This window comes from Mytilus trossulus, chromosome 3 (genome assembly GCF_036588685.1).
Source record: "Mytilus trossulus isolate FHL-02 chromosome 3, PNRI_Mtr1.1.1.hap1, whole genome shotgun sequence".
Taxonomy (NCBI): domain Eukaryota; kingdom Metazoa; phylum Mollusca; class Bivalvia; order Mytilida; family Mytilidae; genus Mytilus; species Mytilus trossulus.
In genome coordinates this window covers 80,780,039-80,807,428 of record NC_086375.1, presented here as the reverse complement: position 1 = coordinate 80,807,428, position 27,390 = coordinate 80,780,039, and the positions used below count along the sequence as shown (strand labels likewise).

General features: G+C 31.7%; 1 protein-coding gene across 2 annotated transcripts; it reads right to left on the bottom strand.

Annotated features, from left to right (window-relative positions):
• Nucleotides 1–1,365: 1,365 nt before the first annotated feature.
• LOC134709764 (uncharacterized) lies at nucleotides 1,366–26,512 on the bottom strand. Of its 2 annotated transcripts, XM_063569912.1 has the most exons (10): nucleotides 26,445–26,512; nucleotides 25,700–25,883; nucleotides 22,787–23,092; nucleotides 20,962–21,016; nucleotides 15,723–15,814; nucleotides 13,703–13,798; nucleotides 7,070–7,159; nucleotides 3,477–3,599; nucleotides 2,435–2,557; nucleotides 1,366–1,780 (listed from the first exon to the last, which is right to left on the bottom strand). In XM_063569912.1, the coding sequence occupies exons 1-10, from the start codon at nucleotides 26,487–26,489 to the stop codon at nucleotides 1,368–1,370; spliced, it is 1,527 nt and encodes a 508-aa protein (XP_063425982.1). In that variant the 5' UTR covers nucleotides 26,490–26,512; the 3' UTR covers nucleotides 1,366–1,367. The 2 variants fall into 2 exon arrangements, with proteins under 2 accessions (XP_063425982.1, XP_063425983.1); XM_063569913.1 differs by lacking the exon at nucleotides 13,703–13,798.
• Between the last annotated feature and the right edge of the window lie 878 nt (nucleotides 26,513–27,390).

The following is a 27,390-nucleotide window of genomic DNA, read 5'->3' as shown; positions in this document are numbered from 1 at the left end:
AGCACCAAGCGAGGCTTCATTGGCACTAGGGTAGTCATCAGAAGAAATTGCAAGGTTTTTGATATCACGCCTAAGAGCGTTAGATGCAGAGTGAAGTAATTGGTCTTCATTTAATGTTTCCTTAATATCTGCAGAAACACCTTGATGTAATTCTGAAAGTCTTAACATGGACTTTAATTTGCATGCTGCCGATATGGCATCCCCTAGAGTAAGGTCAGAGCTAAAAACTGTATTTGACATCCCTTGTCTCCGCTGTGTCTGAATTGGAATTGAGCTGCAATAATAATTTATTACTTTGTTCTGGAGTTTGTAAGATTGGTATTTATCGCAGACATTTTGGGGTAAAAGTGACTGATATATATGAAGGATGTGCGACTTTAGAAAGGCCTTTTGTCGAGGAATAGAGCATCGTTAACAATTGTTATTAATGATTTGAAAGCAAGTTCATGTTTTGATTCTTCATATACTGTATTGTCTGATTTCACAGGAGTTGACTTTAATAAATACTTCGTAATGCATGCTAAATGGTAGACTGCATTTGAAAAAAAATCGTTACTAGAAATTAGCTTTGCCATGGATAAATCATTACTCACATTAGCTCACTTCAAAACACTATCAACACATTCACGCGACTCGAACTTATGAAGTTTCTGTCATTTTCAAAGGTTTTGTTTTTACACAAAAACATGTTTTATATCCAAACTACAAGGAGGAAATTGAGCGCGAGTTTGTATAAAAGTATCAGGTTGTTGGGATACTTGTGGATCGGAATGATCACATAGTTGGCTTTCTGTTTCTAACACGCTACAATTTGTCTGTAGGTGTATGTCATGTAACATGCACGATGATACACAATTTTTTCATCTAAGGAAAGTAGATTGTTTAGAGAAGTAACGTGTTGTATCAACCTGTCAGACACCAAATCTCTGCGTAGCCATTATCCGGGAAAAAAATCGGATCCAAAGGATTCAGGTAAATTTTTATAAAAAGACAATATTCAATCAACAAAAATATAACTTATTGACACAATATACACAAAAACACTACGATATAAAATCAAATTACACTTGAAAAAAGTCAAAATTAATCAAATGATCAAGGAAAGTGTACAAAATCGTATCGAAACTATTACTATTAATTGTGGAGCAAAACGACCTGGTGACGAACTTGATAGATTGGAACTATAAGTGATGGAGCTGATTGACGGATATGAAATTTCCCTAGTAAAAACAGGATACAACTGATGTTTTTGTTTTTGAGTTTTTAATTTAAAGAAAATAATTTTCCCGAGTGGATAAATATCGTATCACACTCGATGCAGTGGTAGAATCTTTATATAAAATATAATTATTACAATTTCAGGCACTTTATCTATCTTTCAACATCGATTTTAAATCATTTGTGCAGGAATTGTCATTAATTGTTCCATCTATATACTTAGAATAGTCCATATCAGTTTTGATGTTCAAACTTTTGTTTGCGCAAACAGTTCTAAGCCTTGGATATTTATCTGTCATTTTAAGTACAGACACTATATCATTTCGAGTCAAACCCTGTTTTTCAACCTCAGTAGCAAAAGTCAAAATTTCTGTAGAAATATAGAAAACTAGTAATTTACAATGTTTGATAGCATCTTGTACCGAAATGGTGTCAGTCGATGGAAAAACTCTATCGAAATATTGTATATCGTTGTAACCCTCCTTACATGCCACGGAAAGCAAACGACCCTTGAAGCGATTCAAATCTAAAACATCCACATCGCTGTGTAGAATTATGATATCTGAAATATAAATAAAAAAAGAATTGTCTTGTCTTGAGAATTCAGAAGAGGGAAATTGTGATAACGCGATGTTCCAGATTTAAAAAAAACATGCATTAACTTTCAGGAAGTATGTTAAGAATCATAGAAAAATAATTTAATTCACCTGCTTTATTTGATATCAAATAATAAAATATAACTTTCGAAATAGATGCTTATTTGTTCGTAATGCAAGTGAAAAAAATAAATGATTACTCAATAGTATTTTTTTCTAAAATTATTTGTAGGTTGTTTTATTATAATTATTTCCTCAAAAAAAAATTCTTATATTGGATAGACATTGTAACTAAATTAACGTAAAATCTGACAAAAATAACTTTTTCTTAAGTGGTTTTTAGATTAGACTTGTAACCACACGATGCGCAATTTGATATCAGAACTGGGAGGATAAATTTTCACTGCATGGTTAAAAGACCCGAAAAATCATTGTAGTTATTGTTGCAGATGTAAACAGCATGGACATGTTTAACCTACAGATAATCTGTTGTAAATAAATACAAGTTTAACAGACTGAAATACACATAATTCTGAAAACATTTTCGAGAAACGGAAATTCGGTACATTGCAGCATGCTAAAAATGGATTTGGATCATAAACTTTAGAGTAAACTCATACCACTCTTTTGTGAACTGTCTTTTTGATCTTCACTTTTACAGTTATCTGTTTTGTCGTTGGCGTTGTCCATTATATTCCTGTGAGTATACACACTTTTTTCTCCAGTTGTCGATAAGTTTGACGCTAAAATAGAATTAAAGAAAAAATCTAGTTAGATAATTTTTATAATGTATTCCTTGTCTACTAAACTGTTTTGAATTGTTTGTACATGTATCTGTAGACGTGTACTTCGTCTTATTTGAATGAGGAAAAACAATATAAAACATATATAAAAAGATGAGCTTTGAAATATGAACAACAAGAAGGTGTCCCTAGTACACGGATGCCCCACTCCCACTATCATTTTCCATGTTCTGTGGACCGTGAGAATGGGTTGAGATTTGGCATCAAAATTAGAAAGATCAGATCATAAGAAACATGTGTATTAAGTTTCAAGTTGATTGGACTTCAACTTCATAAAAAAATAACTTGACCAAAAACTTTAACCTAAAACTAGCATTATCATTTTCTATGTTCAGTGGACCATGAAATTCGGATCAAAATTTAATTTGTCATTTAAATAAGAAAAATCATTCCATAGGGAACACGTGTACTGAGTTTCAAGTTGTTTGGACTTCAACTTCATCAAAAACTACACTAGTAAAAACTACTTTGACCAAAAACTTTAACCTTAAGTGGGACAGACGAACGGACGAACTAACGCACAGACAAGACCCTTATTTCATTCTACTTTTGCTTTTGATATATCTTAGATGTCATACTTTGACATACATCACTGCTACCACATAGGGATACATTATTTGCTATATTTGATCAACTTTGTTTTATATTTATGAAAACAAAACAAGTTGTATTCAATATGCTTCGACTCGGCAGCTACGATCATTACTAATTCGAATACTGATCCAAGAATTCAATATTAAAGCTGTCCATTGTCTGAAAATTAAAGTCATTTGAATCAAGTTTAAATTCACAAAGATGAAAGTGTTATACTTATATTTTAAATGGTGTCCTAAAACGAAACTGTAAAGTAAACTCATACCACTCTTTTGTGTACTTTCTCTGTGTTCTTCCCTTTTCCAGTAATCTTTTTTGTTGTTTTCGTTGTCAATTCTATTCCTTTGAATATACACACTTTTGTCTCCAGTTGTCAACAAATTTGACCCTTAAATAGGATTAAAGAAAAAAAGTTTATTAAGGTTTGCTAAAAGGGAAAAGTAGACACCTCCACTAGTGGAATCCGTCGTAGTGCAAATAACAGGTAAATACCCGGTGAAATATAATCGATGATGCTACAAATCGAGCAAATCAGGAAGGAATCTGATAAACGACTTAGTGGTGTTATCAAATTCAAGAAAGATCAACCAAGTCTTGTGAGCGACTACTTAGCATTTAAAAATGCGGTGTCTATGTTTACAAAAAACTGCATCTTTTATAACCTTGACTGGACATAAAATAATCAAGGTGAGAGGGTTAGCGCTATAAAACCAGGTTTAATTCACCATGTTCTACAATTGAAAATGCCTGTACTAAGTCAGGAATATGACAGTTTTTGTACATTCGTTTTTGATGCGTTTTGTTATTTGATTTTGCCATGTGACTATGGACTTTCCGAATTGATTTTCCTCTAAGTTCAGTATTTTTGTGATTTTACTTTTTTCAAAAGAGTATGGATGCCATCAATTTCAAAAGATATGTTTGATTGCATACATTATGTATATTTCTTCTATCAATTATAAAAAATCATTTGACCACTTTACCTTTTTCCTAGTATTTTTCATTTTAAAGTTACAGGCAGATAGAGAATAAGTCTAGCTTTCTTCCATAATAATTTTTATAGGAATATATCAAATCATCCATTCTGATTAAAAAAAAAACTTCTCTGAAAGTGACATCATCAAGATGTATTGTAAGTGTGTTGGGCATTTCGCTTTTTTAATTTAAAGACATGGAAAGAATAAAATTAAATTTGGTTCCTTAAAAGTTCTGATACCTTGATAAATGAAGGAGAAATCCGACTTTGTGAACATCCTCTAAATTGAAACAAATGTCGCTAAAAAAAACATCAACAGCTGAGCATGATTGATAAGATGTTGCGAGTAACATCAGTAACATCATAGCGTTAATAATGGAATGGAGTTTGATCCTCAGACTCTACGATTTCAAAATTAAGTGACTGTGTTGAAATCGTATATCAATAAAAATTCACAGGTATCATATCTTGACTTTTATATAGAATTTGACAACTAGCATTGGTTAAGAATATGATTTACGACATACATGAATACAGAGTATTTATATCAATATTCCGTTGCTTTCGTTTCGTACCAAAACATACTTGAGAGACAGTTGCTGTTGACATGTACAAAGATACACTTAATCGAGCAACTGATTCTTAGGATATAAGTTGAAGTTATTTCTTCTGAAGTTTTATGGGGTGATTCCATGAGTTTGTTAATCGATATGGAATGTTTGTGTTATAGATGACATCTGATCTGTTCCTCGATTGTGACATACCGAATGTTAAGTCACAACGGTATACATATCATAAGCAATAGGACAGTAACATCATATTAAGGAGGGAATGCATAGCTTTCCAGTTGATTTAATACACGTACTGGTTTTGTGGGGTTCAGTCCTTAGTTTAAATAGTAGTGCTTTGAAGACATTTGAATTGTCTTTCGAAGTTTTTAGGAAGGATTTGTTCGGTCTCGCTTCGACTTGAAGACGCTTTTGTTTTCTAAATATTTTCCACCAATTTATTTTCCAGATTTTATCACAACGAGCATTAGGATAATACATTTCTTCGAAACAGCAACTCCTTTTAAGAAATACCATAAATAACTGCAGCATCCTAATAATATCTTATCGCACGGTCGGAAAATTAAGACGTTGGGATTGGGTTCACGCCATCACTTGGCAATACCATAACTGATCCGTAGGGGATAGTCATATGGATTTCATGACGTCTCGATAACAGTTGATGGAAACGCTTATCTATTGATGTTGTTGTATTTCGTTGTTTATTTTCCTAAAGACAAAATGCAACAGGAAAAGTCCTACGTGTAATTAATTCGTTATAAGTTTTATATTATCGTTCACCTCTGACCACCTAATGACCATAGAGGGTGAACAAAATTATAAGAGATTCTGCCTTAGGCCTCAACTCTTTATATGGATCCGTACAGGGTTAACAGCGAATCATAATCACAATCTACCGACATGCAATAAAAACATTAACAGTGATATAATTGAAATCACCTTTTTAGGTAAGTACTTTGCCGACTGTCTTTGTCAATTAACACATACATTCATCAGTAGTATTATTTCCAATATTTTAATCGGAAAGATAGAATACACTATTTCCTTAGAGGAATATACAGATAAAATACCTCATTTGTTTTAACAATTATAAATTGCCTTATCCGTCAATGAGAGTAAAGCTGTTGTGAAATGTTTCAATACCGACTACTGATCTGATGATTCCAAGGGTGCAGTCAACCGGTAGCGGTATCGAACCGTTGATAGATAAGAAAAATAAAACTTTTAAATTCCAGTGTGTTCAACGCACTTGTTTTAACTACTTTTACCAGGAACGATCATCCAAAACCAAAAACAAAGCCAAGGATGTCCACAATACGTAAGGCATTTCATAAACACCTGAGAAGCAAAACAAATCAAAGAAAATCTTTGAATCAGGGTTTGTCAACCTTTGGTTTATTCACAATTTATCAAAAGTGTGTTGTTCTTGTTCAAAATTCAAAGTATAATACTCTCGGCAACTAGCATTCAACCAACACTTGTTATAGTTTTCATATGTAATGTTTACGTTATGTTTTTAAAAATAAAATATTGTTGAGACACAAATTAACATGCAATAAGAATAGATTATAACATGCCCTTTTCCATATTGGCCCTGGTATCATCCCGAGACTCCCCTATCGGCCTCGAGGCTTTAGCCGAGGGCCTATTTGGGTCGAGGGATAATATCAGGGAAAATATGGAAAAGACATGTTATTATCTATTTATCACATATTTAAGTTCTGCCGAAAAGAGAAAAATGAAACATTACAGGTAAAATCTTAAATATTTCATCACAAATGTGTTATCAATTTTCGTTAAGGATGCAATGACGTGACGTCATTTGGAATCGGGGAACATTATCAATATACTCTTTTTTTCCCCGGGCAATTTTGAGGTTATTGTATATGCAAAACCTAAGGTATTCATAACAAATATGTGATAGGCAGTTATATTGACTAAGAAGACAATATCGGATAATTTTAGAATCTTATTCCTTATTAAAAAAAAATTATTTTGACATACGAACATATTTTTTTTATCCGTGTTAGTTATGTTTCACGAGAAATCATACAGCTTGATTATCAAATCCAAACGACCATAACTACAATCAAAATGGAATATTTTATCAGAGAATAGTCCATCATTATTGAATTCATCCGAATGTGTCGCTTTATTTAGGTGACACAACCGAATATCTTATTCATATATGGAAATATATCAAGAGCAAAAATTGCCAATTTACTTTTGAAAAGATTTGTGCATCAATATTCAGAATAAACTTTGTTAGGCAGTTATTGTGTTTATATTCCATTCTAGATAATTGTACCTTACCTGATAGAGGTAACGGATCCTTTGCTTTTACAGGAGATATTTCAATAATACCCTGGTCACTTTTTTCAGTTTGTTTTCGAAAACATAATCCTAAAAATATAAGATAAGTATATAACAGAATATAAATCAATAAAAATATGGGGTGAACATGAATGCAATAATAAATCATTAGAAGAGTGAAAAACATATATAAAGAACACACGGACTAAAACAATGGGCAGGTGTAGAAAAAAATTACCAAGAACAAAATTATACACTATTTTATAATCAAAGAAAAAAATAATTCTTAAGTAAAATAAAAATAAAATTCAACAACTAAAGAGGTTTCTAGAAATGACCAGTCACAATAAATATTTTGATCTAGATAATATTATAATTCCCCTTTTATACAGATTATAAGTGTACTAACGAGAGTATCAAAAAGAGTACAGGATAAAAATCACAACAAGAATATTACTCAACTCTATAATAACACTAGATAAGAATAAACATATCAATGACAGATTGACTATTTGAAAACAAACTCGTAGAACATATGATATCATTTCATCCTATACTCTTATTTTGGAGGCTTTACATCCGAGTAAATTACATAATGCAACTTCATTGAACGTTTCTTTATTACTATATATGTCGATGACATAACAAATCTTTATTCGTTTATGGTACAAATGTAAGTAGCGTATACTTTCCCTTTCTACCTTGTTAAAAAAATATGTCATTATGTTTTGGACTTCGAAAAGTTGTAATCTTTTATTTTAAGGATTTAAGAATTAAACCTTTCTCGGGGTTTCTGTAAAATGAATGATTGCATTCACAATGTATGTGTCGACATTATGATGGTTCTTATTTTTGAAATATAATTTAATACTTTATTTTCAATCAGCGCTACGCGACATATTATCAAATTGGACTTATAAACGTCTACAGTCATTCGGTATATTGAGAAAAAATACCGTGAAAGAAAATAACGGTGGTCAAGTATTGCGATAGGATTGGATTGGACCGTGAAGAACATTTTACGAGAAGACTCGTGCTTAAAAATAGATAATATAATGTATTGAATTATATTGCAAAATCTAAAAAAAATTGTTAAAATAAATAGATATTTCAAATTGCTCTTAAAATTATATTGAAGAAGATTTTAAATAGGTAGGTGTAGCAGAATTGAAAAGTTTATGGTCGTGAATCATCGTGTAACACTTTTTGTGAAATATTAAGTGTCGATTTTTTGGCATGGCAAAACATGTTAAAACGGTCTAATGAATTTGTACTTATATGATTATCTTCAATGTAATTGGTACAGGAAAAATTATATAAAATAAGTAAACATTTTCAATAAAGGGAAACATTTTGAAAGAGTCGATTGTTAATTTCTGGTATGTGTACTCTTTTTGTAGATCTTGTCTTGTTTTACATCACCTGGCAGATAATCGATACATGTATCTTAAATAGTTCGGTATTTTTGTTAGATTAATTTCAATTTTTATAGGAATCACATGTGTCCCACAGATCAGAGAACCAAATTTTAATACAACCGAAGAGCATTATAAAGGTAAAATTTAAAAAAACAAATGTGCAAAAGATAGTATATTTAAAGGGCTATTACTTCTAGAACGAGTTAACTGACGAATTATGTCATTTGAATAATTATTAGGTTGTTCTGCTGATTCATTTTCTTTTTCAATTAGATTTTAACTTACTAATATAAAAAAGAAGATGTGGTATGATTGACAATGAGACAACTATCCACAAAAGACCAAAATGACACAAACATTAACAACTATAGGTCACCGTACGGCCTTCAACAATGAGCAAAGCCCATACCGCATAGTCAGCTATAAAAGGCCCCGAGAAGACAATGTAAAACAATTCAAACGAGAAAACTAACGGCCTTATTTATGTAAAAAAAAATGAACGAAAAACAAATCTGTAACACATAAACAAACGACAACCACCGAATTACAGGCTATTGAACGCATATGCGAATTTTTCTTCCTTATTAATAAGAAACAAACAATCAAAACTAGGGATGTACGAACATGTACTACTGTTGCTTTTATTTATCAAAGATGTGTGACTAAAGAACTCTATAAATTACAAAGTATTCATCTGCGGTCACCTTTGCGTCAGGGGGTTGGAAAAAAAGTCTCTTTCAAGGTTTTCTTCTACCTTACATTATTTCGATTACAATTTGGCAAATTAACAAGTTTTTATTAAAAGTTGGTGTCTACACACGATAAAGGCCATGCTTGTTTCTTATGTCTTGATGTTAAAGTTGGACATTTCAACAGACAATTCAATAGGAGTTATTGCTTTTTATATTACAACCTATAAGGTGTAGATTCATGATTTGGTAATGTTGATTTATCTATAAATCTTGACCCTTAGCCACTTTTGCTATTTAAGTCTCTATCTTTTACAGCTCTAGATGCTAAACACATATAACCGTCGATATATTTCAATTTTAATTGAAGTTTTTGTGAAAAACACGTCAAACCTGTTATTTTACGTATGAAAATAAGAAGTTGTATACATAACAACAAATTACAACCACTGATCTACATATTTCTCACTTTGGATAGGCAAATACCTTATGTGGAGGGGTTAAACTAGTCTTAGTGCACCCCACACATAACCTAGTACAGTGGTGTAACAGTACAATGTGAGAACAAAAATACAAATCAGTTAAAAAGTGTTCAACTCATCAGATAGCTACAAATATTATATTTTCTAAAACCACCAAAGGCGGACACGTTATTTTTGACGAATCGGATTCACGGATAAATGTGTAAATAAGATGTATATCTTTTGTATATGTTATCAGTTTTTGGTGGGGTTCGTGTTGCTAAGTCTTTTTTTCAACTTTAAATATTTTATTTCACTCCTGGTTGTGAACAATGTCCCTTATCGCTACAACACTAACGCTAAGGTTCCTCCCTGTGTTATTAATTGCTATTTAAACCAGGGGATTTGATTAGCAAAATATATATTATAGTTATATCTTGTGTTAGTTGCATTTTACAAAGTATTTATAAGAACACAAAATTCATACATATTATTCAGTGATCCTATATATAAACAATCATATAAGAAAGAAGTTATAAAAAAACACCAAAAAAGACGAATTTTTGTCCGTCATTTGTTTTGATTATATAAAACTAGTTTAACCGAAAGTAGAATGATCAAGAATGATCAAGCATGGTTGACCTCATGGCTTGACAAATAATTTCATGAAGTGGTGAGCAACTTACTGCAGTCATTAAGTCATTTATCAAATGTGTAAATTTTTAAACTTATAATAATCAAATATTTCTGGTCAGTAACAATGAAATATATATTGAAGAGATCAAAGAAGGAGCTATTGATCCCTGATCTTGATTGATTTGTAAATTATTGATAGATTGATTCTTTGTTATACTGAAAAAATATTATAGTTATCACGTTTGGAACAAATCACATAATTTGGATTATCAGATATTACCAACGGTGCAAATTAAGATTAATTGCAGTAATATTATGCAGTAATTTTCATCTAAACATGTTCATTCTATTATCTTTAAAAAATGGAATGTAAAAGTAAGGTTTTTCTTTATAAAATAAGTAAAGTTATTAAAAGTGAAATGATTTTTCCATACATAGAATCCTACTGGGAGCTCTTTATTAGATATAATTAAAATATTATATATTTCTTTGAATGAAATTATGTCCAGATTGAAATACAATCCATGGCTATTCATCTTTATATCATGTTGAAAATGAACTTTAGTATTTATAGATGTTTTACTCTTTATTTTTTCTTTCCAAGATTTGGGTATAGCTTTACGTAAAATACACGTTTCTGCTTTAGATCCAATTTTGTTTCCTTTTCAGTATGTCAATTTTTTTTCTCGAAATTTCTCCTTTATCGTCGATTATATCGTTTATAAAAATTATGTCTCTTTCTATCCAATGTTTAAAATACAATCTTTTGCCTTGATTCTTAAAATATAGATTTCCCCATATAACTTGTTTCCTAATATCTAAATAGTTCTTAGCTTTTTTTGTCTTCCCGCCAAAAATTTTTATTCAGCATTTTAAGATTTCTGAGTAAAACGTAGGCAGGTTTTTTAAATTTTTGTAATGATTTATGAGAACCCAGATTCATTTTAAATAATGATGAGGTTTTATCCCCAAATCCCGAAATAGTAGGTTGGAATAATTTTCCAACTTGCCCAAGTTTCATCTGTAAGTCTTTTAACCGAATTTAATTTCATTGCTTCAATGTAAGAACCTAAATCTGTCATTTTTAACCCCCCTTCTAAATATTTTTTTCTTAGCACTGAACTTTAACTTTCTCACTACCAACCTCCCATAAAAAATAATTTGTCATCTTCTAAAACTTAGATATAGTTTAGTTGCACAGATTTATTAGTGATGCAATATATGTTATATTAGGTATTTAAAGTGTTTTGATGATAGTGATTTTACCAATTTTTCTATATATAGCATTGTGAACGTTTAAATCTATTTTTTAGTTTCATTACTGACTCTCCGAAAATCTCTCTTAATAGGTAATTGAAATGTACCGGATTTAGATAGTTTTGAAGTGTAATTATTTTGATGTTAAAATTGACACTTACGGTATTTATATAAAATATGCTACCTTCAACATGTTCTACCTCGTAACAAATTTTCTTTTCTTTTTCAGATTCAACATCAAAGATTGATGTGTTGACCTTGTATGAATTAACAACGACCTGGATCATTTTTACAGTTAACGTGTGCAGGATATATGGAATGTAAACAAATAAAAAATTCTAGAAGTATTTGTATTTGAAACATCATATACAGGATTTACATTGCGATATAGTGTGGATACATCACAATTTTGCGAAATTGATATTCTAACTGATATGGATTTTAACCATTTATGGAAATTTATAAATTGACATACTAGAAGAATGGACCTTGACAGTATATTAATCCCAAAACTTAGAACTATAACATTTTAAGAGGAATTCAGGATTTAGTTTTTTTCACAGGTTCCTCTCTTGGATGCAGTTCATCAGTAGGGGTGGTTGCATTTTGTTTATTGCGTATTCTTGTATCATCATTGGGTTTTTGAGAAGATGTTCGAAAAGCCTCCTTTAAGAATTGATCCATGCTTTGCTGATCACCAGAAGAACGGTGTTGTTTGTCTTTTTTTTGTCTTTTTGTCGGTTAGCTTTTCTAACCTGCCTCTTTTCGTCTGTAGAATTCTTTCAGATTTTCTTTTCATTAATTAATTGTTTTGATTGTTACTGTCGTGTTTCTCTACTGTTTCACTTACAACATGTATTTGTTTGTTGAATGTAAATCGGTTTTATGAATTCGACAGATCTGGTGATTGGTGTTCAGTATAATTTCTGTTTTCCTGATCATGCTGATGACTAGATTTTTTTGTCAGAATCAGAATCGCATTCTGATTGACTGTGTTCACTGGAGGAGACAGTTTCAGCATTAGAGTATTGGGCTGTATGGCCGGAATTTCTACAAATTTGACACAACCAGTCATTCGGACAAGTAGTGCAGTTATTAGATTTATGTCCAATGCCTCCACAAGTTCTGCATACCCAGTCATTTGGACACTCAAAAAGCTTATGTCCCTCTTGCAGACATTTGTTGCATTTGACTGTTTTCTGAGTTTCTACTTGACCCTTGTGGAGAACTATAGCTCTATATTTACCAATAAGAAGAGTTTTTGGTAATGGTGTGGGGATGGAATCACAAATAGCAAAGCGATCACCGATCTGACAGGTTGTTAGACGCCCATCAACTGTTAACCTCTCTCTATTTATTTTGTTTACAATACAGTTCTTCTCTTCTAATGCTCTTTTGATTTGTCCATCATCCGCTGAGCAGGGTATATTTTTTACTCTCACCCAAATGTTTTATAGATTTTCATTATAAGCTACCATAGGATTTCTGACGTATGCTTGAATAGGCTTCTTTCGAATGACAATACCATTAGTAAGCATTTCTTTCCTGTCCTCATGATTATCAAAGTACAACCTCCACACCCCCTCACCTTTTAAGTGACTAGTCTATAGTTTTCTGCTGTTTCTTGTGTACTATTTTTTGTCAGTTTATTTTCGATCAAAGAGTCTGGCACCCGCATTTGAATAGCTGTGTAAATTTCATCAGGATATATGTCGCGATATCAGATTGAACCTGTTAAAGAGCCATTTTGTATTCGTACAGGTACAGTTCTTGCCCTTCATTTTGTCTACGTGAAGCAATTAAAAATCTTCCAAAACATGGTGGTCAGGTTCTTTCATGTAAATGAAAAGGAGTCCAGCACTTCTTAATTTTAATGTAAAAAAGCAGAAAATGTTGTGCAATTCGCAATACTGTAATTCACTCGCATGCTCAAAAATATGTTTCAGAACTATTTTTATTGTGTGGCCATTTAATGCAAATCCTATAACGTGTATCGATGCTGTTTTTGTCATCACGAAAGATAGACGGCTTACCGAAGCGCGCATTGTTATGTGATAGAAATAGCTCAAAAATAGTATACGACACCAGAATGTAAAACCAGAACAAGTTCACAAAATTGAAACATGATAACATTTAATAAAAACACACTATACTGGAAAAAATAACACTTACCGCACTGTGAGAATAAAATACAAATAATCACTATTATATCAAACACTAAAATGACAAAAATGGTCAACAGCATCATTAAGTAAATTAATCCTCGTTCTGCAAAAAAGAGAAAAACAAAAAAGGCAATTCTAAAAGGATATTCATATGGAAATTTCTGAGATTAGATATATAATTTGAAAGACTTGCATTTTTCATTACAGACTGGTTTCAAACGTTTTACCAGTATTACAAAAAAACATTTTTTTTCTCTATTAAATGTTTATAAACTAATGTCCTTTTTTGGCCCAAAAATTTACATGATGCATTTTTACAATTCTGTTAAAATATATACTATTAGCTTCATGTATTTATTAGAAAAGAAAAATAAGATACTTTTGTTTTAAACCTATTAGCTGTTGTTGACAATACAATGCACATGCATCAGGTAAATAAACTCATCATATATACCAGGACTAAATTTAGTATATACGAAAGACGTGCGTTTCGTCTACAAAAGAGTCATCAGTGACGCTCGAATCTAAAAAAGTTTAAAAGGCCAAAAAAAGAACGAAGTTGAAGAGCATTGAGGACCAAAATTCCTTATATTGTTTGCCAAATACAGCTAAGGTAATCTATGCCTCAGGTAGAAAAGCCTTAGTATTTCAAAAAATTCAAAAATTGTAAACAGTAAATAGCCATATCAATGACAATTCATGTCAGCACAAAACGTGCTGACTACTATGCTTGTGATACCCTCGGGGAAATAAATCTCCACCAGCAGTGGCATCGACCCAGTGGTTGTAAATAAACTCATCATTAGATACCAGGACTAAATTTATTATAAACGCCATACGCGCGTTTCGTGTTAAAGCATCCTCCGTTCATGCAATTATATTACTAAAATCATACCAATTTAAGCATTTTTGCTAACTTTTAGAAGGTATTCGTCTAAAATATAAGCGGTAACATTTGTATTAAGTCTTTAAATATATGTTGTGTTTGATAAATAAAGTACAAAAAAAAAATGAACACTTTAGACAAAAATCATTTAAAAAGTGACGTTTTATTGCATATAGTCGATAATTTTTTCTTAAACTTGAGTTAATCAACTTTAATGACCGAATCAGTCCAGATATAATACATAATCTAATTGAATCGACAATCGAATGGTAGACACTTTAAAATATATAAGAACTTTTTCATTAGATGTACTTCGACTGTAAGTTCAAAGCGAGCCCTTACCGGTCCTTCTCCTGTGTTAGTATGATCAATCACGAACGTCACCATTCAGTTTTAGAAAATATGACACTTTTACGATCTAACAATTTAAAATGGCTACTGTAATGTGTTGCGTCTTTGTCAAGTGCATTTTATGCCTTTAGTCCAGTATTGCCTTTTAATTGCTGGATTTTTTTCTAAAGTTCAGATGCCTGATGCGTTAACAATTGTGAGTTGAACGCAAATTCAATATCTTTGTTCAAAACAAATAAAATATGAGTTTTATATCCATAATTTTTGTATGAAATATTGTTTAGGTTTATAATTGATATTCAAGATAAATCTTATTTCTGATCAACAATAAGGATGGTATTTTGTTTGTCATATATATTAGATTCCTCCATAGTAAAATTTTAGTCTCATTAAAAAAAAGAATTGTTTAAAAAAAAGATCGAAAGTCACACTTACAGGGCATGAGTTAGTTGAAACCATACATTCTGAATAATTTTTTTTTATATAGTAAATGATTTCAGTGGCAAATGACTGAGTACTAAACAGATGTCATCCTCGTGGAATAACAGGCCACTAGCAGATGTGTGAATGGGTTTATTAATTGTAAGCACTTTATCCGGGATACTCCAATCCAAAATTATGAGAACATATGCAGGTATCTATGAGTCTCCTATAGGAAATATAGGATTATAAGGGAGCTGTGAAAACAAAAATTCCACACTACATGTTTGTTATATCAATGAGAGGATGTTGACAATTCAAAAAGATGTTTCTTGACATAAACTAAAGTAATGAAATGTATGTTACATACCTAATATGCCGTGTGGAACATCAACATCGATAAGAATAGTTTTAGGTATAGATGAATTATTAGGGTTTGCATCTGTGATGCCTGTAAGTGCTCTGCAATGACAATCTTGATTTGCATTATAAAGAAATAATAAGTCCGTTTATAAGAACAATTTTATGTTAAACTTGCAAATTAGATGAAACAAACATTTGGCGATTAAAACAAAAATATCATGTAAGCAAACAAAAATTATAAAAATATTTTTGTGAAGCTGAATTTGTAAATGTAATTTGATATGCTTTGTTAACTTTAACAGACATATCCAGACAGACGATACTGTGCTGCAGACCAATGACAAGATGAAACAGAAAAAACATGTTGGCGTTATCTATATAATAAATATGAACTCGATTTTTTCTTGAAATAATAAAACACCATAAGCCACTCTCTAGCCAAGAAGCCGTTTGGTACAATGCTTTATCCTAAGAGAGTACCTCGTTAAACAGAATGGATCAGAAAGATACATTGCAGCCATGTTTAGATCATTAATATTTCGTGACCTTCATTTGACACTTGAAAAATACCTCACTTGACATGTTTGTTCTTTAGACTTTTTTTTTTTATAAAATAAATGTTTATCTAGATGATATCATAGCAACACATTCTGACAACCAAAACGTTCGAAAACCACAACGAAAACATTTTCGACCACAAATAAATAGACATACATTTAGCATCACTAACAACTTTAAAAATTAACCATCTACATCTTAATTGTGAATATTTAATAAGGATCACACTGGACAACAATATTTTGATTTGATACACTCAATCCGTCTTCTATACTATAAAACGAGAAGACCTCATTTTGGGTGTCGCTTCTCTTCTTTCCACAATAAATTAATCATCATGCCTCTGTGTCCTATGGGTACAGTGCATAATCGCATTTGTCATCAATTCATATGATTATTCAGATTGAGTTATTTTGGGTGAAAAACGAAAAAAAAAGACGTCCGGATATGTTTCCGTCATTGAGCGAAATTTTAAGTCAGATTAGACTTCCGGTTTGCGTTTTTCTGTATACTTTGAACATACATTAATACTACGAATACAGTGTATTTTCTGTCTTATATCCGTCATTGGACGAAATTTAAGTCAGATTAGACCTCCGGTTTGCGTTTTTCTTTTTACTTTGAAACAAATACATATACTACGAATAAAGTGTATTTTCTTTCTGATATCAATTTCAAGTTCACTATCTACGGCAGTCACAGAGTTTATTTAATAGAGAGGGTCTGCATTATATATCAATGATCGCTGTGGATCAATTATTTAACTGAGAATTGACTGTAAAAAGAAAATACACTTTCGGGACGTCTGGAACGGGTGTTTTTAAGATCGAAATTTGAGGATTGACCATTTAGGGATCCGGGATTTCTTTTTTTCGAATTTCTGGATGTCGAGATATTTAATTTGTATAATAAATTCAGAACCTCGGGATTTCATGTTTTTAAGCCCGGGATATTGGGATTAGGGCCCCTCTGCAGTGGCGGATCCAGAAATTTTCATACGCAGGGGCCCGTTGACTGCCTAAGAGGGGCCCGCTCCGGTCATACTACAGTGATTCCCTATATAAGCAACAAATTATTTTCCAGAAAAAAAGGGGGGGGGGGGGCTAAATCCGCCTCTGCTCCGACACCCCCTTTTAATGAATGTTCATAATATACAGATAAGCGCTAAAATATTCATGTGTCATTAAAATTAATAGAGAACAAACAAACAAAAATAGGATTTTTTTGTGGAAAAAAGAGGAGCCGGGCTAGAAAAACAATTATCCTGTCTCAAATTACCTATGACTTTTGATACCTTTTCTGAAATTTTCAAGTCACTAAATGTTTTACAAAAAAAAGAAGATGTGGTATGAATGCCAATGAGACAGCTCTCCACAAGAGACCAAAATGACACCGAAATTAACATCAATTAAAGGTCACCTTACGGCCTTCAACAATAAGCAAAAGCCGATACTGCATAGTCTGATATAAAAGGCTCCGAAATTACAATGTAAAACAATTCAAATGAGAAAACTAACAGCCTTATTTATGTACCAAAAATGATCGAAAAACAAATATCACTGACCACTGAATTACAGGCTCCTGACTGGAATGTTCATAATACATGTACACTAAATGTATGTTCATAATGAAATTAATAGAAAACATTATGGAAATAAAGGAGGAGGGTAAAAAAAAAACATTTTCCTGTCCCCAAGTACCTATGACTTTTGATACTTTTCCTGAAATTCTCAAAACATTAAATCTTTTACAAAATTCTTCCTCCAACACTTTACATCCTTTCAAATACGCTCTGAATGCCCGCGATTTCGCGGGTGTGTTCTAGTATTTCATAAAAGTTAAGCCAATTATGAACCTAAATTGGTCATATATCTTTCGACACATTCTGTATGTATATGCATGTCTCAAGTCAGGAGCCTGCAATTCAGTGATTAGTTTTCTCGTTTGAATAGTTTTACATTTGCCATTTCGATGTCTTTAATAGATGCCTATGTGATATGGGGATTGCTCATTGTTGAAGGTCAGTCTGTGACCTTTGGTTGTATATTTCTTTGTCATATGGTTATTTGGTAAGAGTTTCTAATTGATAATCACACAACATCTTCTCTTTTTTTTTTAAATTTACTTTTATTTAAAAGAATAAAGAAGAAAATGTGCTAAAATTGCATTCACATAAATCAGTACATAAAAAGTGAAAGTATCAGAAAAAGTAGGAAGAAGACATAGTGCGCGCCAAGTCAGTTGAGAACTTCAAAAACAGCTCTCCAACGACGTCAATAGGCGCGTAGAGTATTGATACCTTCGACGTAACAATACAGATACAGAGTATTGTGAAAGTGAAATTTAACGATAAATAATTAGAGATATTATCTAATAAATTGATGCCGATTATTCCGATTTAACGGGTTCGATGATTAAATTGCAATATCAGAGGACTGTAATTAATAGTTCTGGTAATAAAGTATTTGCAATAAATGAGACTGTGTATGTATACATTCCAAATAAATCAAAACACACAGCTACTGTAGTAAAACGTGTTGGATCAATGAAAAGTCGGTTTATTGAGATACAAGAGTGATTAGGGAATCCTGTATGTTTACTGAGAGGAAGTTCATGCATATATTTATAGTCACTTTGATAGTCATTTAAATGTTTTTTAAATGGCTTTTCAGCAACAACTGATTACCACTTTTTCACTGTATTTCAATTTTGTAATCTTGCAAGTAAAATTGTCTCGTAAAATATAGCGAACCAGTGATTTGACTGTTGAAAGACTTGGTATACAGTATTTGCTTGCAAGTCAGTGAGACGTCGTTAACTTTAATCACATAACCGTTGGAAGATTCTTCAGACTAGGAGTATGGTTAAGAGGATGCATAGGCCTTCACCAGCAAACTGGATGCTTCTCTGTCTAAATAAGACGGAAATGGCTGTATGAGGAAAATATTGGACATTTTGAGTTGGTTTTGAAATTCTTTCCAATTTTTTGCGGATAATTATGGTTTGACAATTTTTCAACCGTAGGATGGTTATTTGAAGAAGAGCTATGAAATGTTACTTCAAAAGACGACATATTATTGTTGACTTTACAACTAGAGTAATGTAGTGGCTTTTAACATTTTCATGTCGCCTATGTTGTAATATAGTTAACATTCATTGTACTCTGTAATAGTCCTTTTTTGATAAACGCAAGCAAATGTTATTGTTCTACGTGATCTGATTTGTTATATGTATTATTTTGCAGATAACTCTATTGATATTCAATAGAACAATCAGAAAGAAAATTTCTTATTTTGATGTTTTGATTAAATGTATGTTTCCATTTCCATTCTTATTAGTAGATATAGGAAGATGTGGTGTGAGTGTCAATGAGACAATTCTCCATCCAAATAACAATTTTAAAAGTAAACCATTATAGGTTAAAGTACGGCCTTCAACACGGAGCCTTGGCTCACACCGAACAACAAGCTATAAAGGGCCCCAAAATTACTAGTGTAAAACCATTCAAACGGGAAAACCAACGGTCTAATCTATATAAACAAAACGAGAAACGAGAAACACGTATATATTACATAAACAAACGACAACTACTGTACATCAGATTCCTAACTTAGGACAGGTGCAAACATTTGCAGCGGGATTAAACGTTTTAATGGATCCACACCTTCTCCCTTTTTTGGAAACAATAGCATAAAATCACAACATAGAAAAACATACGATAAAATATCAATTGGCAGACTTAACTCAATCAAAAAACGTATGATTACACAATGAACGAATAAATTTGATCTGCGATATCTGAATACAAATGCACAGTTAATTAAATATTAGAGACGAACATTCATGACCAAAAAGCTAACAAACAAATTCAAACACAGGACATCACTGAGAAATATTTAACTAATCAATGTTCACTTTAGAAAAAAAAAAGTTTTTTTTATAATCATGAAGTTTATACAAATGTTGTAAGAATAAGTGAAAAATTGAAGATATTACAAATAATCAAAGCTGGTGTACAGACAAGATCCATATAAATAAAAAATAACAAAAAAGCATTATAAACAGTATCAACAGGTCGAATTAACAAGAAATACGATTCGAGAGTACTCGCAGTTACTGACAGCTAGTCAAAAGCCAAAACCAATAAATAGTAAAAAATCATGCATCAAAGACTAAAATCGACTAAAACACATCACAGGGATTTAGTATTTTAACGTCATTAATAGTCAAAGAAGACATGACTTGTGCAATACCAAAAATAAATGTATCGACAGGTAGTAGTATAGTGAAGAGCGACTTCTATAGAAATAAAAGTTAACGTGTCTGTGTCTCTATACATCTCGCCTCAAAAGATAATGAAATTTAGTTATGTTTTAATTTGCTAATGACAAATTCAATATTAGTGCCAATGTGAACTATATTCAGAGATCTAATTACAATATTGGTACGATAACCCTTACTTATAAGTTTGTTTAAAGGTTCGACGAGTTTACAAGGATCACATAGTGATTTCCTCGCTTTAAGTACAATATTACCATAAAATTTAGGATATGAAATAGTATTTTTAATAAGCTTTCTACAGGTATAGCCAAAATTACTAATCAAATCTTTGTATCTATATTATTGTATATTTAAATAAAAATTGAGGCTACTGAGTTATATAGACTTTGTTTTTATGTTACACTTACATCACATTGCATGTAGTACTTCCATGTATTTCTTTTAAAGGTGTACACTGGTAATCTGAAATATACAACCAGTAGAAAATCATTATCAAAATGCATTGTCCTTAAAAATATTACCAGATTCTGGCTATAATAACGGAAAAAGCGTGTACTCTTCCCTTTAAAATAATCCATTATTAGTGAGAAAGATGCAACAAAAAAAGAAAATCAAATGTCCAAACCTTAAGAACATTGTGATACTCAAGTGAAGTGCATCAGGGAGTATGTTTAACAGTTTTTAAAGTTAAATCAGTTCATGGATTGTCTTGTCTTAACTAATGATATCGTGGTAGTGAAAAAAACTTCATCAAGAATATTTTAGACAAACATTTTTTAAATGAAAGTAAATATTCGTTTCAAAGCATCAAGTTTTTAAGACAAACTAATCAAAGATTCCAGGCATCTAGCTTAGTAGAACATGCGTTTTGTTTGTTGTTTTTGGCTTTTACCAAGATAGTTTTAAATTAGTTCGGTAATTGAAAGTATTCTTAGAGATCTGAATTGTTTGTTTTTGCTTTGAATCGATTTGACGAGTTAACGTTTTTACAACTGAATTGTATTGTTTTGATAAATGATGTGCTGTACTTCGCAGTTTGAGGTAAGGGAGGGCTTTGCACCTGCTATCATGTTAAACCTTAAACCTGTAAAATTCTATTTATGCTTATACATAATAAGGTATATGTCATTCTTTTGTAGTCGTTTGTTGCTGTTTTTTGTTGTTCGTATATTATTTTGTACATAAATCAACTGGTAAGTTTTCCTGTTTTTATTGTTTAATGTTGTCCTTTTTGGGTACATATATAATACCTTGATGTGAGGTATCGGTTTTTTTTCATATGATTGTTAATTTTAGGTTGTACTTTGATCTATACACATTTCTACACCATTTGGTAATGATGGAGTATTTTCTCATTTGCAATTATATCACAACTTCTCATTGTCATACCCTAATCCTTATAAAGACCCAATTATGATATTATATCATAATTCGGTCTTCATAAGGATGAGGGTATATAGAAGGAAATCATGACTTCGATAGCCGAAATATATAAATCCCTTAGTGAAATAAAATAAAAGTTGGATTGAACAATCAATTTGTTTTTTTATCATTAATAATAATTAAAAAAAATCACGTTCATCTCTTGCTTTCCTAATATTATTACCCAAAAAATGCAGCGGCCGATAGTATTCGAAAGACAATGGTCTAACCGACATAAACATTCTCATAATTTAACAATCAGTTGAAACTTAAATACTTCTCTATTTCCTTGCTAAAGATGATTATTTTAAAACTATCTCTTAAACCTATAAACCGCCTTTTGCAATTTAATTATAAAGAAAACAAACATGATATTAGATTGATAAATTCCCATCAATTGAAACTGTCCACAAAGAATTAGGATTAATGCATACACAATATGACGGATAAAGATTGCCGTAAAATTCAACTTTTTCTTTGGACAAGGCATCATATCTAAGACTTCCTCCATTGTTATTATGACTATTGTTGATAAAAACAACGTTATCCTAGGTCTCGTGGCAATCATATTCACCATTATAAATGAATCAAACATTGAAAAAAAAAAACCATGGCAATCACCCCAAGAACGAGTCGACTGCAGATTTTAGCAATGTGTCCTATTTGTAGATCGCGCATTTTGAATCGCTTTTGCTATTTAATGTTTATATCTACCTACGATAACTATATACAGATAATAGGCAAAATGCGAAATGGTGCAAATAGCACTTTAGTTTATCTCAGTTTTGATCTGTTAAGCATATAGTTTACCTGAATTTAATGTTTGTCCTTTTGCACAACGTTTGATATAACAGCTGCAATCCTCTTTTGAAGGAACACAGGCACATGGATTTCTAGGTCTTGTCACAAATGCAAATCCTTTATTGTAATCACAGCGACAAGCTTTGTCACTAGTTGTTGTTCCTACATTCATTTCTACTTGACCTTCTAATGAACAGTTGGACTTCAGATAAATACATTTAAAATGTGCATTGGACCTAAACAAAACTGGTTGATAGGAGTCAGCTGAGCATATCTCATAGTCGATGTTTTCCCCTCTAATTACTGGATAATTCCCTTATATAAAATGAAAAAAAGTAATACAGTATGCTTAATAGTTATTTTCTCGTCTTTCTAAACAAACACCTATACTGGTTTACTTTTTTTAAATTGTTATTTGGATGTAGAGTTGTCTTATTGGCACTCACACCACAACTTCCTATATCTATCTATAGTACTAATTAAAGAAGTAAGTTCGACAAGGTCCCGACTATAAAGTTCAATGTTTCAAGATCATATAGCTGATTTTTACATCCCAAATAAGTCAAGAAAAGAATTTTCTGCGAAATATGACAAAATCGGACGAATTTCAACCAAATCTAAGACAAGGAAACATAGAGCACAAGCGTCGACAAACTATAAATTCAAGATAGACAAATAAAATGTTCGTACAAACATTATTTTGAAACATCTATTTTGTTGACGTATGCGCTTTATGTTTCCTGTCCAATAATCAAGGGCAATCTACCCATTTTCATTGATTTTTTCGTTGAAAATCAAGTTCAGTACTAATGTTGACGTCATGAATAAAACCCAAGAACCTCAATTTTCAACAAAAAGGATATTTGTCAATCTAGTCACTAAATACTCTATAATGCATATGGATATTTGTCTATTCCTTTAAAATTACAAAAAAGGGACCACTTTAGATCGAACCTACTCCTTTGCAGACCAAATTTATTTAGGCGGTATGTCTTTGAGCCAAAAATCGTCTGAAGTATTATATAAAAATGAAAATTAATTGTATATGCAGTACTTTATAACTTCAGAGAGCTATATTTGGCGTCGCCAAATTAATGTAACCCTAAATAAAGTTCCATATCTAGTTTCTTACCTTCTACATTTATTTTGTTGAGCAGGTCAAAAATGCCTGTACCAAGTCATGATTTGACAGTTGTTATCTATTCGATTGATGTGCTTGAGCTTTTGATTTTGTCATTTACTTAGGGTCTTTCCGTTTTGAATTTTCATCGGAGTTCAGTATTTTTGCGATTTACTTTTTTTAGTATTCAGCTTGTCTTGAATCTATGACAACACGGCCTACGGACAACTCGCACCACTCATACACTCTCAACATTCTAACAACTTGCATCACTTTAGCAAACTCGCACCACGAAACAAAGAGAAATGTTACAAATATATACGAGGAAATGTGTATATCAATTGATTTTTTTTTATTCTAGTAAATACATCCTTTCTCGGAGCACTCGTAACACACAATGACAGAACTTGACTCGCATCTTTCGAAAAAAAATATACTACAAACTAGCACCACTTTGAATTGTTCAAATAATCAGTTTTCTAGGTTGTCTTCTACTTCTCTGAGTTGTTTCCTCTGTTCTAAGAACACCTATGTAACTCTGAGACAGAAGCTATACTACTTCGACATTCAAACTCCTATGGAAGAAGGACTGACAAACTAATAAAAACTATAATCATAATGCATCAGAGCATAAAAACAGTTTGAGAAACATGAACCCAAAAATTATATAACCATAAACATTTAAAGCGGTCGTTAAGTCGGATAGCTTGTTTTTTTCCCTTCTAGTTGCATTTTTGTATATAGCGATAGCATCTAATTGCTCTTCAGTAACTTATTTCATCCTAATTCAAAGGATCACAGGAACGATGATAACTCAGTTAATTAAAGAAATATAATAATATATTTAAGAAAAATATCGATTTGAGTATTTTGTTCCATAACATTAAGTTGCTTTGACTAATAAATTACCTTACGTCTTACTTAATCATACAACTGTCTAGACCCTTTTGTTGTGCATTTAGATATTGATCTGAATTTTTGTTTTTGTTGACTGTCTTTTGATGGAATAACGGTGTTAAGAATTAAAAAGTTAAAGAAAAAACAGTCCTTGTCGGAACCTTGCGGTGGCTGCATCTCTGGAGCTCATTTTGTTGGTGCACTTTTAAAAATATGTTTAATAGTGATCATGGTTTACTTTTCATTTCGATTTAGGTGACTGACTTTTTATTGAATTTTAACCCTTCGGATATACTTTTGAATGCGCTCCCAGATCTTTAACTAATGTGAGTGTATGGTCCGTGACTTCCACAGCCAATTTGTATTTTATTTCAACTGACCGACTTATAACAATAAGGTGTCAGCAAAAAGTATCAGAGAGACAAACCAAACCCATAAGATAAAGAGAAACTGGGAAAGCCATGGCAAAACAAACATAATTTCGAACAAGTGTATCTTCCAATTTCATAATAAAATCTAAAGACTGAGTATTCCGCACTCCACAAAAAGGCGTGGATGATCTCAGATGCTAAGCGTGGGTAATAGATCCTGCTTCGCATATAGCACGCGTCGTGATGCTAATAATAAGTACAAATAGGGTAATAAGCTTCATTCCGAAATAAAACAATCGAGAAAAAGAGAACAAAATTATGATAGAGGCTATATGTGTTACACATATTACATAACCTCGATCATGATTGCGTTTGTAAAACTTTCGCATGAATAAATTCAACTTTACCAATCAGGGCCCTTGGTTTAACAGCTTTCTCGTAAGAAAAAAAATCTATATCAAGTAAACCATGCCGGGTAGTGCAAGATCCGGGCTATCTTAACTTGAATAAGAGTTTTCCTTTTGTCACTTGTACCTTTTGATACCCAATCTGATGTTCTGCATTCTTCTCTGAATGTGTTGAGCTCGATGACATCGATCGCCAAACAGTGATACTCTTTTCGATGTAAACAATTCCAGTACCTTCTAATTGTTTCTAGTTCTTTCATTTCAGGACACCGTTGAATAAAAGTGTGACTTGATGGAAGAAGAAGACTTACCTATAGAAATAAATTTTACATAGCTATGTTCCTTTGTTTCAACAGTATATCAGTACTGATGTGTGTTATTATAAAGTTTAGGAGTATTATATTTTTTAAATATGTGTGTTGCTAAACCTGTTTACTCTGTATTTATCCCAAGTTGACTGTTTTTTACTGATGTGATAGCAAGGATATCGGATAAACATCGCTACGAATAAGTGTTTGTATTGATATTCCAAATAGGTTTTCGTACCGATCTGTAATTAAGGTAATTAATTGATTGGTCCCATCAAATATCAAATCTCTTTAGATGTTTTTTTTTATATATTATTAGAAGTTAACAAAACATTGTTATTTATCATGCATTGAAGATCTGTTGGTGACCTTCTGCTGTTGTTTATTCTATAGTCGGGTTGTTGTCTCTTCGGCACATTCCCCATTTTAATTCTTAATTTTATATGTCGTCATAATGGATTTGTTTTTCATTAATGTTGTTCAAACACATGCATTGCCCATAATAATTTAGCTTCTGAAATTTTGATTTAAAAATATCTATACAGAATTCAATTATACACTCACAAAACTGATAATGCCGACAATAGTATATCTTTCCCAAGTAACCATTTTCCAAATTTGTAAGAGTGTTTGTATCTGCAAATATACAATTTATTTGATTTATTATTTTGTATTGTTTTACAATCTAATATAATATACATATGTTGTGTACAAAAGAGGGGCAAATAAACTGAAAACGCGGTGGAAATTGTGATAGAATAATAAAAGAGCCTCAGTTACAATTCCGATAGTATATCAGAAATTGACTTTAGTGCCATAGAGCACAAATTATACGTGCCATCATGAACACGCGACACGGAAGCGTTCGCTGTCTGTCCAACAAATCCAAGCCAAATATCTAAACAGTAAAACAAAACAGAAATTACCAGAACTTACTTATTGAGTTAATTTCATTATACCAATTCCTCAATATGATCGTGCACCAACAATATCTTAGTGGTACTTATTGATATTTTGATATGAGCGTCACTGATGAGTCTTATGTAGACGAAACGCGCGTCTGGTGTAATAAATTATAAACATGGTACATTTGATAAATATTATTGAATCATGAGAATTAGGGCACCGCATTGGAACAGCTGTATGAGTTTTACTATGAAATTTGTCGAGAAATCAAATTGAAGCTGTGACAAACACATCTTCATTAGCAGTAACAGTTCCTGAGCTTCAACTTCGCTACCCAAAGCAGTTGAAAAGCCGTTAAAAATTGGTTGTTAGGGGTTTCTTTCAGGTACATTAAGTAAGTTATGTTATTGAAATGAAGCCCAGACATTGGAATATCATCAAACGAGTTGAATAAGAATAAGAATATTTTATTTCATAGACAAATTGAAAGGCCATGTAAAGAGCTTTCATAACATTACATACAAGTACACAAGATTAGATGTAAACTAGAGACATATAGGAAAGCAACATCGTTTAATACTGTAAAAAAATGCTATAAAAGGCC